Here is a 13,512-nt window from a genome sequence, read left to right on the forward strand (position 1 = left end):
GGCTGAGAGCGACAAGAGAATTTAGAACATTTCTACGATTTACACAAATGAATGAATCTCTGTTGCAAGCCAATTACTGGCAATGCCCTATGAAGAGCAAAGTGTCCATCTTGCTAAGAAAAGGGAAATGGGAAGAAACTTAAAATAGAAAAGAGGGGGGGAAACAGGTAGGCCTATAGAAACACTTCTGAAGTATTTTCTGATACATTGGCATGACTGCTAAGTTGTAACTGAGATGGCAGCAGAGGCCTCCAGGGACTCACACTAATGATTAATTGTCCTTCTGTAAAAGCCATCTATCTACATGTGTCCTCAAAATACCTTTCCAGCCATGGATCCGTATGCTTTTGTCTACATGACTTTGTTAGGTAATACATGGCAAAATTTTATTTCCTATGGTCTGCCAATTTTATTCCTAATTTCCTCAAAGTTCACGTAGATGTGTTAGTGAAAATCATGGAGTTCCAGAATTACATCTCACATGTTAAAATCTTTTAAAATGACATAATTCCAAGGCATTCTGAATAGTATGTGAAACCAGCAAGAAAAACAATTATTCTTTTCTGATCATTTAAGGATTTGGTAGAGGCCTGGCCCTTAACCAAATCACAGGGTCAGTGCAATAGGATGAAGGGTCAGAGAGGCCTGCAGTACAGGGGCTCTACTCTTTCAAGATTTTTCTAGTTTCTTTCCTTTTTGCTCCCAGTGAACAGACCCACTATAATTTCCCCTCCTTCTGACATCCCTGCTATGAAATACTACCCAACTGGGTACAACTATTTGGTTGTCTCCCTATACAGATGGGCAGTAAAATCTTCCAAACAACCCGACAATTGTGCATTCTTTCTGATCTCTAGTTGTGGATGAAGGGGGGTCTCACTAATATTTGATATAGATCTCAGTTGCCCTTCTTTCTTAAGAAGGCTAATTCGGGGCTCATGGATTTCTGATTTGTCATCGTGTCTATTTTTGAATGATAAATGGCCCTATTTTTCTTTTTTAAGTCTGATTTCTAATTTATGTCAGTTTTACTATTTAGTAAAAAGGTATATGTTCTCTCATTCTTAGTTAACAAAGAGAAATTTATTGGCCACTCTAGGGTGAACTACACATTCTCTGAGGTGGAATCAGGAGGGCAGATACCTTTGTCTTCTTCCTGAAGGCTGCCTTTCATCTAATCTTATTTGATTAGGAGAATTTTCAGAGATGGAAGAGGGAATACAAGTCTTATAAATCTTAAGGGCTGGCTTTTAGTTCTCAGCCTTGAAATGCAAGGGAAATTTTCACTCAATCCTCAAATAAACCCCAATGAGTTCACATTTTTATTGTATATAATTGATTTCAAAATTATTATGTATTGGCCATTATGGAATTTGGTACTTCCACCCTATTCATACATTGTCAAATTTGGAGCAGAAATTTTTATCTTCCCTAATAAAGATTGAACAGAAAGTGCTTTTTATCTACCTGTCCTTTATATAACAATAATGACACATCCCCTAATAATTCAGTTTACTGTAAGAACATCTTTTTATGGCTACTTTTGCCTTTAAGTCTTTTCAAAGTTTAGGTATAATTTCAATTTTGTATGTAATCTGAAATATTTTGGACTTAACTTAGGTTCTCACTTAGTGACCATTTTTTCTTTTACAAAGATGCCTTTTCCCAAGAACATTTTTTAACATGTCAGTCATTAGCAAACATTTTTCTTACATCTGATGTTTTTTTTCTTCTTGTGCACATTTTTCCCAAGTATTTTATTATTTCATTACTCTTCAGAGCCCCCAGTACTTTATTGAAGCCCCATTAGAGCTCTTAATCACCTCGTATTGTATAATATTTAACTTGTAAAATACTACTGCCATCAACTATACTGTGTACTCAACCAGAATTTAATGAAAGTGAAAAGCGAAAGTGTTAGTCCCTCAGTCATGTCCTACTCTTTGTGACCCCATGGACTGTATGTAGCCTGCCACTCTCCTCTGTCCATGGAATTCTCCAGGCAAGAATACTGGAGGGAGTAGCCATAGAGTACCCAGCCATTCCCTTCTCCAGATGATCTTCCTGACCCAGGAATCAAAACTGGGTCTCCTGCATTGTGGGCAGATTCTTTACCATTTGAGCCACCAAGGAAGCCCAAAGTCATATCAGTGCTTAAGTGCCCTTGTGGGACAGGAAGTTCCTTTAGCTACCATTTCTGGTTTTCCTAACCTTGAAAGAAATTGAAAACCACTGCCCGCCATAGCAATACTCCCCAGGATGGACCTTCTTAAGTGCCTTGAAGCTCCATTTTAGTGTTTCTGTTGTTGTTTTTATTTCACCACCTCCTCCCGATTCCACTCCCAATAAAAAAAAATTAGTATTTTCTCTGGGTAAGGTCTGGTTACTCATATGGCCAGAGGCACTGCCTCCCTGGTGATTCAGAATGTCATCTTCTGAACCTATGTCATTAATAAGCTATTTAGTTGCTTATTGCACTCTCTTCCCCATCCCAACTCAGTTGTCTGTGTTCTTAGGTCAGTTTATTCTCTTTTATTTGTGATGGAAATATTGGAGTATAGGTCTGGAGAAAATCAACAAGGAGGCTTCTCAGGTAGTATTACTATTTTAGGCCTTAGGCTACTGAGTGACTCGGGAAAACAAATAAAAGCTTAACATGTGGTCTACCTCAAACATGAGAGCTAGGATATCTCCCACACAAGGGTTGGGAGCCAAAGCCCCAGCTAATAATAAACTACTTGCCTTGAATTCTTTGAGATACCTTGGGGATATCTATAGTCTATCTCAAAAGTTCATTGGTGCTGGAACTGGGTGCTCAACCATTGCTCAATCACTCTCCATAGGAGTTACTTCTTAAAATTTTATATTGGGGTATAGCCGATTAACAATGTTATGATAGTTTCAGGTGAGCAGTGAAGGGACTCAGCGACACATATACACGTATCCATTCTCTCCCAAATTCCCTTCCCTTCCAGGCTGTCACGTAACATTGAGCAGAGTCCCATGTGCTATACAGTATATCCTTGTTGGTTATCCATTTTAAATAGAGCAGTGTGTGCATGTCAATCCCAAACTACCTAATTGTCCTTCCCCCTCATCCTTTCCCCCAGCAACCATAAGTTGATCATAGGAGACACTTTTGAGGAAACAGACAATTGTGTGAGATAAAAGAGTACTTTCATGTTCAATTTAAAGTGGAGAAGCCTATGGGAATTTAATGACTTCAGATCTCTAAATCACAAGTTTTTCAACTGTTGTGAGTTTCAACTACCTTTTATTTTTTTTTTCAACTACCTTTTAAAAGTTGACTGAACTGTGAACTCACCAAGAAAAAAGGCTCTTACACACACAACTTTTCCTACAACATTTCAGACATGCACAGACACTATGAAACATATCTATCTAGCAGTCCATGAATCTTAGGATAAATGTATCTACCATAAAGATTTTTCACCTGTAAAAATGATGCCTTTTTGCTTTGAGGTCACGAAATGTTGTATTTAATCCAAAAAGTATTAAATTATAGTATACAAAAGAGTAACCATATTTCAAGCTGTGTAGGATTTAAAATTGCTAGAGGCACATTTTCTTTAAAGGAGCCTTATAGAGTCTGAAGTTCTTTCTAAGAGAAGAGTTTACATGATTTTAAATAAGGCTGGTGAGTCCCTCTTTACAACCTAAGTGAGCCAACCTCATCCCTAAAAGAAACATACTCCACAGAATAAATAAGCAATATATTGCTATATTATATTTTCTCTTCCTAGGTCATAGCATGCTAGGAAGGCAACAGTTACATTGTGCTAAATGCTGAATTATTCAAAAGGGTCCTGGTCCTCTTCAGGAGATATGACAGGAACCAGAGTTTTAGTTTACAATGAGACATTTTCCCATCAGTCTAGTCTACAGTAGCACACTTTGTTCATTGTGCTCCTGTGGTCAAGGAATATAGACTTAACTCACCAGCACTGTGTTTTGAGAATTCAGTACATGTGTACCAGCAGAATTCTTCTCTCTCAGGATCTGCCAAACACCATTATGGCTCAGTATCTTTTGTTTTGGGCAAAGCTTTATCATACTTCTTTGTACTTTTGTTTCTATATATGTGATAATGTTACAGTAATAATATATTGGGACTTGAGGAGGTCCAGGAAATAACACTACTCTTTCTTATCATTTCTGAATCAACTGAGAAATGAGTCTGCAAATGGAGGATAAAATCCCAATTTTCTTTATAACAAAGTAGAAATTTTAGCAATTGGACTTCCTAATGCAGAAGCACAGAGTTAGACTTTTTCCCTATATATGGCAGCACAGTACACCGTCAGAGCCTCCCCAAACAAGGGTAAGCCTTCTCTGAGAAAAGCCACTCATTCCCAAGGGGAGGCTAGAGGAAAGAAACAGACACATGTGCTCAGCTTTCCTTCTAAAATCACAAATCAAGTAAGCTACTCAACCTCCCAGGAGATAGTGTGAATGAAGGCGAAGGTAAGGGTCAGGAGTGTGGTGCTACTTCAGTTCTGTTCCCGTGGAAGGAAACATCAGGAACATGGAGGCAGCTATTCCCCACCCTACACTCCCCTAACAGTATCTAGCATTAAGTCTTTAAGTCATTAAGTCTTTGGTTAACCAGAGGTGTGGTATATTAAGACAGTCCCTCTTCTACTTTGATGTGGCTGCTCCTCCAATGCAAATCATTGCTCTGTTGAAAGGCTCTTGGAGCTTTGCTTGCAGACAGTCTAAAATGGATCAGAACTGTGAGTTAACAAAATCAAATCTGAGGTCAAACTAGACCACAACTGAAAATTCATTTTCTACTCTTTTCTCCTTAACAAACTGTGTTTTAGCTGCAGTGTCCAAAATGACAGAGGTTCTTCAATGAGATTAAATTGTATTCTTAAAATATAATAATAAATCGGAGAGTCAAATGTTATGATATATGTGAACAACTTTATAAAATATTGTTAGTTTAAATGAAATTACAGACTCTCAGTTCTTTAAATAAGAAACCCAAGGAGTCATGGGTAGTTATTTATTTTATCTCTAAGCACTTGGCAGAAGAAAATCCCATGACTAACAAATGTCATAAGTATATAGACCTTTCAGAAAACAGAGAGATATCAACTTCAATAACACCATGGCCATAATTAAGACCACCAATAAAAATTATATTTTAGGGGTTTGAAATTAGCTTTATAGCACATAGCAACAATCTCTAATGCCCAGTCTTAGAAGAATCTTTGTCAGAAATAATATTTGCAAGGACATGTTTTATATTACAGAATAATGTTAGCTTATCTGAAGCTCTAGGAGAATGAACGCTTTCTTATTTTCTTGCTGATATTTCTTCAGCTAACAGATAAGACAGCATTATGATTTTCAAGTCATGGTGCTAAAATTCAATTAGTTAGCACCAAGACAAAATTTAAAATCCTGAAGAAGGTAGAAATATCCTCTATAACAAAGGTGGAGGCAAAATAAGGTTATTAACAAATGGAATATGTGACATGTAAGACTGAATACCTATCCTATAAAGCACAGTACACATGACTTAATATTATTATTTAATATTTAAGTAAACATTCATCAGCCATGGTATAGATGACAGAGAACTAACAGGGTCATCACACAAAACTTCTCTTCCAGAGTGGCTCACCAGGTCAGACCATCCTCCCTGGACAAGTTCTTCAAACACCATGAGTTTCTCTGTTATTTGCCACAGTGATTCAGAAACAAACATGATTATCAGTCAAGCAACAGAATGAGGTAGGATGTGATTTTCAAGATATTGTCCCATTTACTTACACAAATGTTTAACTGGTTAACCCCTGATGGCAGTTAACAAGGCACTATGTATCACAGAATATTCTCTCTAACAAACAAGCCACAAATAAACATTTGTGCTCCTGTAGATCAGAATAATTCCATAAATCGAACTTCAGTTTCTTCTTAGTCAAGTCAACCTATCTGAAATGTAGCTCACTTACTTCTCTTGCCCAGACTCTGACCTCAGCGTCAACAAGTCCACGGGTGCCCGGGATTCAAAGCCACCCTTGGATTAAATAGTTCACTCTGCCCCTCTGTGACATTTCTTGGCCCTCAATATGAAAATTTCTAGGTTCAAGTTCTAGGGGATCATTCCAAAACAGATATAATGGGAATGGCCTACTCCCCAAACACTGCCTATACCTATTAGGAAACACCTACAGGGAATGCAAAGCTAAAAATTGGCAGTAACAGCATGCTGCTGCTAAGTCGCTTCAGTTGTGTCCGACTCTGTGTGACCCCATAGACGGCAGCCCACTAGGCTCCTCTGTCCCTGGGATTCTCCAGGCAAGAACACTGGAGTGGGTTGCCAATTCCTTCTCCAATGCATGAAAGTGAAAAGTGAAAGTGAAGTCACTCAGTCGTGTCCGACTCGTAGCAATCCCGTGGACTGGAACCTACTAGGCTCCTCGGTCCATGGGATTTTCCAGGCAAGAGTACTGGAGTGGGGTGCCATTGCCTTCTCCAAGTAAGAGCATATATATCTTCTAAAATTAAGATAGGCAACATGAGAGATTTAAAGACATGGAGAGCAGAGAGGAATTCAACCAGAGGCAGCTTAATGACAGATACCCACCACCAGAGATGAGAAAGGAAGAAGGAAAAGAAAAGTAGAAATAAGTGGAAAAACTGGGTGAAAGGAAAGCAGAGGAGGGAAATTGAGAGTATGTAGAAAAGGAAGTGGAAGAAGAGAAAATGAAGAACTAAATGTTAAGAAGGAATACAGTGTCTATAAGCATCTGAAAGTAGAAGGGACCTATCTGATATATCCTAACTCCAAAACACGATTAAAAAGTAGGAGAGATTTAATATGAACATAATGACTTCCTAAACATTACAGTGAGAATAGAGCATGCAAATTTTGAATGCTTGTTCTCTGATGATAGAAAAAGAAAAAGATTTACTGCTATTAGTAAAGGGACAGATTGAAGTTGTCTGAAGGTCTATTCAGAAATATTGAATCTGTGCCCTACTCAGAACTCCCCTGTTCTCACAGGATGATTGGATCCCTTCCACCCAATTATGTATAGCTCTAAATTCCTACCTAAGAAGGAAAACTGATAGGTAGCGTGCAAGAGCTCACAACCAGGCCCATCTCCAGCACGCACGACGTGGGTCATTAATGCAGCAGCAGCAGCAAACACCGGGAGCTTGAGACTGGATAGAAGTAGGATGACTGGGACGGGCTGAGCATGATGTTTCAAGTTATGCTAATCATTTTCACCTGAGAGATAATCCTGAGGGTTAGCATGTTTTTATTTTCTCTAAAGGGGCTTCCCTGGTGGCTCAGATGGTAAAGAATCTGCCTGCAATGCAGGAGACCCAAGACCCTGATGATGGGAAAGATTGAGGACAGGAGGTGAAGGGGGCAACAGAGGATGAGATGGTTGGATGATATCACTAGCTCAGTGGACATGAGTTTGAGCAAACTCTGGGAGATAGTGAAGGACAGGGAAGCCTGGTGTGCTGCAGTCCATGGGTTTGCAAAGAGTCAGACACCACTTAGTGACTGAACAACAACAATTCTCTCTAAAAATTCAACCCATTCATTGTTTTAAATAGGTAGCTCAGTTGGTAAATTATCTGCCTGCAATGCAGGAGACCTGGCTTCGATTCCTGGGTCAGGAAGATCCCCTGGAGAAGGAAATGGCAACCCACTCCAGTATTCTTGCCTGGAGAATCCCATGGACAGAGGAGCCTGACAGGCTATATAGTCCACGGGATTGCAAGAGTCGGACACAACTTAGTGACTGAACCCCCACCACCATACTTGAGCTTTTTTTCTTTTTTAGAAAAATACGTCTTCAAGTGTCTGTCAAGTGCATCCTTGATATAATCTTTTATGAACTAACATCCCTTCCTCTGAAATACTCCACTCCTCTCTTTGGCATGGGTTCTGGAAATCTATCTTGTTTTTTCACCTTTGAATGCATTTTGACTAAAGGCTAATCTTTCAACACTGAGGATTCTGGAGCAGATACTTTACTTGACTTCAGCCTGATTAAACTAGAATAAAATATAGCCACCACTTCCTTATTTTTAATGTTATGATTCCATGGATGCAGCCTATGGTGACCATGGTACTCTCACTGCCCCCATACAATGCCAATTACATTATGTTTACTTAAGTTACAAAACATTTATCACCACTCACCCATCTTGTGCTATTATAGCTGTGTTTCTGGGATCAAGTGAGTACCTTGCATTACTCTACAGCTGTCTCTCTTGTGCTTTTCCTGTCCTTTGTCCTCAAGCAGATCCACACCAGCGGACCTAAGGAATGGCAGCACCGTGACTGAGTTTATCCTCGTGGGCTTTGAGCAGAGCACCCCTTCCACTCGGGCATTGCTCTTTGCCCTCTTCCTAGCCCTCTACAGCCTTGCCATGGCCATGAATGGCCTCATCATCTTCATCACCTGGACAGACCCCAGGCTCAACAGCCCCATGTACTTCTTCCTTGGCCACCTGTCCTTCCTGGATGTCTGCTTCATCACCACCACCATCCCACAGATGCTGGTCCACCTGACAGTGAAGAACCATGTTGTCTCCTTTGTCTCTTGCATGACCCAGATGTACTTGGTCTTCTGTGTGGGTGTGGCTGAGTGCATCCTCTTGGCTTTCATGGCCTATGACCGTTATGTTGCCATCTGCTACCCACTTAGCTATGCCCAGATCATGAGCCAGCAGGTCTGCGTGAGCCTGGTGAGTATTGCCTGGTCCTTTGGGCTAATCAATGGCATCTTGCTTGAGTATATGTCATTCTGGAATCCCTTCTGCAGAGACAACCACATAGAAAACTTCTTCTGTGAGGCCCCCATAGTGATTGCTCTCTCCTGTGGAGACCCCCAGTTTAGTCTGAGAGTCATCTTTGCCGATGCCATTGTGGTGCTGCTCAGCCCCATGGTGCTCATCGTCATCTCCTATGCCCACATCCTGGCCTCCATCCTGGGCAGGAACTCCTCCTCTGGTTGAGGCAAGACCTTCTCTACTTGTGCCTCTCATCTGACCGTGGTCATCTTTTTCTACACCTCGGCCATGTTCTCTTACATGAACCCCCGCAGCACACACGGTCCTGACAAAGACAAGCCTTTCTCCCTCCTCTACACCATCATCACCCCCATGTGCAACCCTGTCATCTACAGTTTCTGAAACAAAGAAATGAAGGGGGCCATGGCGAGGGCCCTTGGGAGAAGCAGCCTTTCCCAGGCAGAGTCTGTCTGGTGGGAAGATGCCTGGAGGGGCAGCTTCCTCCTCCAGTCCTGAGAGTTGGATAACTTTCCTGTGCTGAGAGGCTCCAGGAAAGAGCATTCATAGGTTCCTTGGCACCAGCATCAGGCCTGGAAGTTCCTATTGATGTCTAATGCTCATCTATCTGATGTACCTTTAAGCACTGTGTTCTCTTGGACCTTCTTCATGAGACTTGGAAATCTTCCTGCTGAGTAATTTTCTTCTAAGTTCTCACAACAGGATCTATAAACACATAAGTACACTTAATTCTATTTCATTTTCTTTGCATAGCACTTTTATATGCTCTTCCCAGCCTCAGTTCTGCCTAGATATTTAGGAGTAAACTTTTTCTTTCAACTTAATCTGTTTTTTTTTTCTCACACTCCACTCTCTCTTCCTGAATCTGCCCTCATCCACTCTGCTCCTATATGAGAAACAGTAGAGGAAGAAGTAAGAAAAAAGGAATCAGGGAGCAGTGTTAGACATTAAGAAAAGTCAGCTAGAGAAAAGAAGAAAAAGAAAAATTAGGGATCAGCAGCCTAAAATTCATCTTGTTTGCCTCCACTAGCCCATGAGGGGGAATTTGTGGTGGCATTAAATTAGCAACACTGCATTTGGTGTATGTTTGTGTTTCTCCGTGTTGGGAAAGGGCAAGTAGGAGATGTTAGGTGTCACATGCCTTCTAAGTCCTCCAGTTTCCTTAAATGCATGACTATTTGATATTTTCCATTATATCCAAGTAATACATACCTCTATCAAGCTTCTCAGACTACCAGTTTCTTTCCTGTTACCCATCAGATCAGATCAGTCACTCAGTCGTGTCCGACTCTGTGACCCCATGAATCACAGCATGCCAGGCCTCCCTGTCCATCACCAATTCCCGGAGTTCACTCAGACTCATGTCCATCGAGTCAGTGATGCCATCCAGCCATCTCATCCTCTGTTGTCCCCTTCTCCTCTTGCCGCCAATCCCTCCCAGCATCAGAGTCTTTAACAATGAGTCAACTCTTTGCATGAGGTGGCCAAAGTACTGGAGTTTCAGCTTTAGCATCATTCCTTCCAAAGAAATCCCAGGGCTGATCTCCTTTAGACAGACTGGTTGGTTCTCCTTGCAGTCCAAGGGACTCTCCAGAGTCTTCTCCAACACCACAGTTCAAAAGCATCAATTCTTCGGCGCTCAGCCTTCTTCACAGTCCAACTCTCACATCCATACATGACCACAGGAAAAACCATAGCCTTGACTAGATGAACCTTTGTTGGCAAAGTAATGTCTCTGCTTTTCAATATGCTATCTAGGTTGGTCATAACTTTCCTTCCAAGGAGTAAGCATCTTTTAATTTCATGGCTGCAGTCACCATCTGCAGTGATTTTGGAGCCCAGACAAATAAAGTCTGACACTGTTTCCACTGTTTCCCCATCTATTTCCCATGAAGTGATGGGACCGGATGCCATGATCTTCGTTTTCTGAATGTTGAGCTTTAAGCCAACTTTTTCACTCTCCACTTTCACTTGCATCAAGAGGCATTTGAGTTCCTCTTCACTTTCTGCCATAAGGGTGGTGTCATCTGCATATCTGAGGTCATTGATATTTCTCCCGGCAATCTTGATTCCAGCTTGTGTTTCTTTCAGTCCAGCATTTCTCATGATGTACTCTGCATATAGGTTAAATAAACAGGGTGACAATATACAGCCTTGACGAACTCCTTTTCCTATTTGGAACCAGTCTGTTGTTCCATGTCCAGTTCTAACTGTTGCTTCCTGACCTGCATACATATTTCTCAAGGGGCAGATCAGGTGGTCTGGTATTCCCATCTCTTTGAGAATTTTCCACAGTTTATTGTGATTCATACAGTCAAAGGCTTTGGCATAGTCAATAAAGCAGAAATAGATGTTTTTCTGGAACTCTCTTGATTTTTCCACGATCCAGTGGATGTTGGCAATTTGATTTCTGGTTCCTCTGCCTTTTCTAAAACCAGCTTGAACATCAGGAAGTTCACGGTTCACATATTGCTGAAGCCTGGCTTGGAGAATTTTAAGCATTACTTTACTAGCGTGTGAGATGAGTGCAATTGTGCGGTAGTTTGAGCATTCTTTGGCATTGCCTTTCTTTGGGATTGGAATGAAAACTGACCTTTTCCAGTCCTGTGGCCATTGCGGAGTTTTCCAAATTTACTGGCATATTGAGTGTAGCACTTTCACAGCATCATCTTTCAGGATTTGGAATAGCTCAACTGGAATTCCATCACCTCCACTAGCTTTGTTCATAGTGATAAGGCCCACTTGACTTCACATTCCAGGATGTCTGGCTCTAGGTCAGTGATCACACCATCGTGATTATCTGGGTCATGAAGATCTTTTTTGTACAGTTCTTCTGTGTTTTCTTGCCATCTCTTCTTAGTATCTTCTGCTTCTGTTAGGTCCATACCATTTCTGTCCTTTATCGAGCCCATCTTTGGATGAAATGTTCCTTTGGTATCTCTGATTTTCTTGAAGAGATCTCTAGTCTTTCCCATTCTGTTGTTTTCCTCTATTTCTTTGCACTGATCGCTGAAGAAGGCTTTCTTATCTCTTCTTGCTATTTTTTGGAACTCTGCATTCAGATGTTTATATCTTTCCTTTTCTCCTTTGCTTTTCGCTTCTCTTCTTTTCATAGCTATTTGTAAGGCCTCCCCAGACAGCCATTTTGCTTTTTTGCATTTCTTTTCCAGGGGGATGGTCTTGATCCCTGTCTCCTGTACAATGTCAAGAACCTCATTCCGTAGCTCATCAGGCACTCTATCTATCAGGTCTAGGCCCTTAAATCTATTTCTCACTTCTACTGTATAATCATAAGGGATTTGATTTAGGTCATACCTGAATGGTCTAGTGGTTTTCCCTACTTTCTTCAATTTAAGTCTGAATTTGGCAATAAGGAGTTCATGGTCTGAGCCACAGTCAGCTCCTGGTCTTGTTTTTGCTGACTGTATAGAGTTTCTCCATCTTTGGCTGCAAAGAATATAATCAATCTGATTTTGGTGTTGACCATCAGGTGATGTCCATGTTTAGAGTCTTCTCTTGTGTTGTTGGAAGAGGGTGTTTGTTATGACCAGTGCATTTTCTTGGCAAAACTCTATTAGTCTTTGCCCTGCTTCATTCCATATTCCAAGGCCAAATTTGCCTGTTAAGCCAGGTGTTTCTTGACTTCCTACTTTGGCATTCCAGTCCCCTATAATGAAAAGGACATCCTTTTTGGGTGTTAGTTCTAAAAGGTCTTGTAGGTCTTCATAGAACCATTCAACTTCAGCTGCTTCAGCGTTACTGGTTGGGGCATAGACTTGGATTACTGTGATATTGAATGGTTTGCCTTGGAAACGAACAGAGATCATTCTGTCATTTTTGAGACTGCATCCAAGTACTGCATTTCAGACTCTTTTGTTGACCATGATGCCTACTCCATTTCTTCTGAGGGATTCCTGCCCGCAGTAGTAGATATAATGGTCATCTGAGTTCAATTCACCCATTCCAGTCCATTTCAGTTCACTGATTCCCAGAATGTCGACATTCACTCTTGCCATCTCTTGTTTGACCACTTCCAATTTGCCTTGATTCATGGACCTGACATTCCAGGTTCCTGTGCAATACTGCTCTTTACAGCATCAGACCTTGCTTCTATCACCAGTCACATCCACAGCTGGGTATTGTTTTTGTTTTGGCTCCATCCCTTCATTTTGTCTGGAGTTATTTCTCCACTGATCTCCAGTAGCATATTGGGCACCTACTGACCTGGGGAGTTTCTCTTTCAGTATCCTATCATTTTGCCTTTTCATACTGTTACCCATGCCCCTAATTAACTCTTCTCTCCCTACTTCCTTTTTGGTAGCCATCTATCATTTAATTCCAATTCAGTCCTATTCCATCTTACCTCCTCATCTTAAATGAAAACATTTCACTCCCTGTATTTTAAGGAACATCACTCCAACACTACTTCCACCATTTCTGAAGACTTTCTATTTGTGATCTCAATCTTTCTAGCTTCTCTCCTTAACTTAATCCAACATACCTTGAAAGGGCATTATATTCTCAGCTGTTCTCGTTCTTTGAAGACTGCATCTTTCTCATGCTCCTTTCATAATAGGTAGGAAAGAAAATGATACAGGCCTGTGCTTTGTTTTCTGGTGCTACTTCCGTTAAGATGAATGCACCTCACTTGGGATGCTCTCAGATAGATATATAACCCTTTCCACATCCTGCATATCACCTACT

The 13,512-nt window shown here is 40.9% G+C and overlaps 1 protein-coding gene across 1 annotated transcript; it reads left to right on the forward strand.

Moving 5' to 3' along the window:
• The first annotated feature begins 8,248 nt into the window (after nt 1–8,248).
• Nucleotides 8,249–9,192, forward strand: LOC109558379 (olfactory receptor 10AD1-like). The gene is given in 1 exon segment (XM_070788752.1): nt 8,249–9,192. A coding segment is annotated over 1 exon segment (765 nt). The 5' UTR covers nt 8,249–8,427.
• The last annotated feature ends 4,320 nt before the right edge of the window (nt 9,193–13,512 follow it).

This window comes from Bos indicus, chromosome 5 (assembly GCF_029378745.1).
Source record: "Bos indicus isolate NIAB-ARS_2022 breed Sahiwal x Tharparkar chromosome 5, NIAB-ARS_B.indTharparkar_mat_pri_1.0, whole genome shotgun sequence".
NCBI classification, from domain to species: domain Eukaryota; kingdom Metazoa; phylum Chordata; class Mammalia; order Artiodactyla; family Bovidae; genus Bos; species Bos indicus.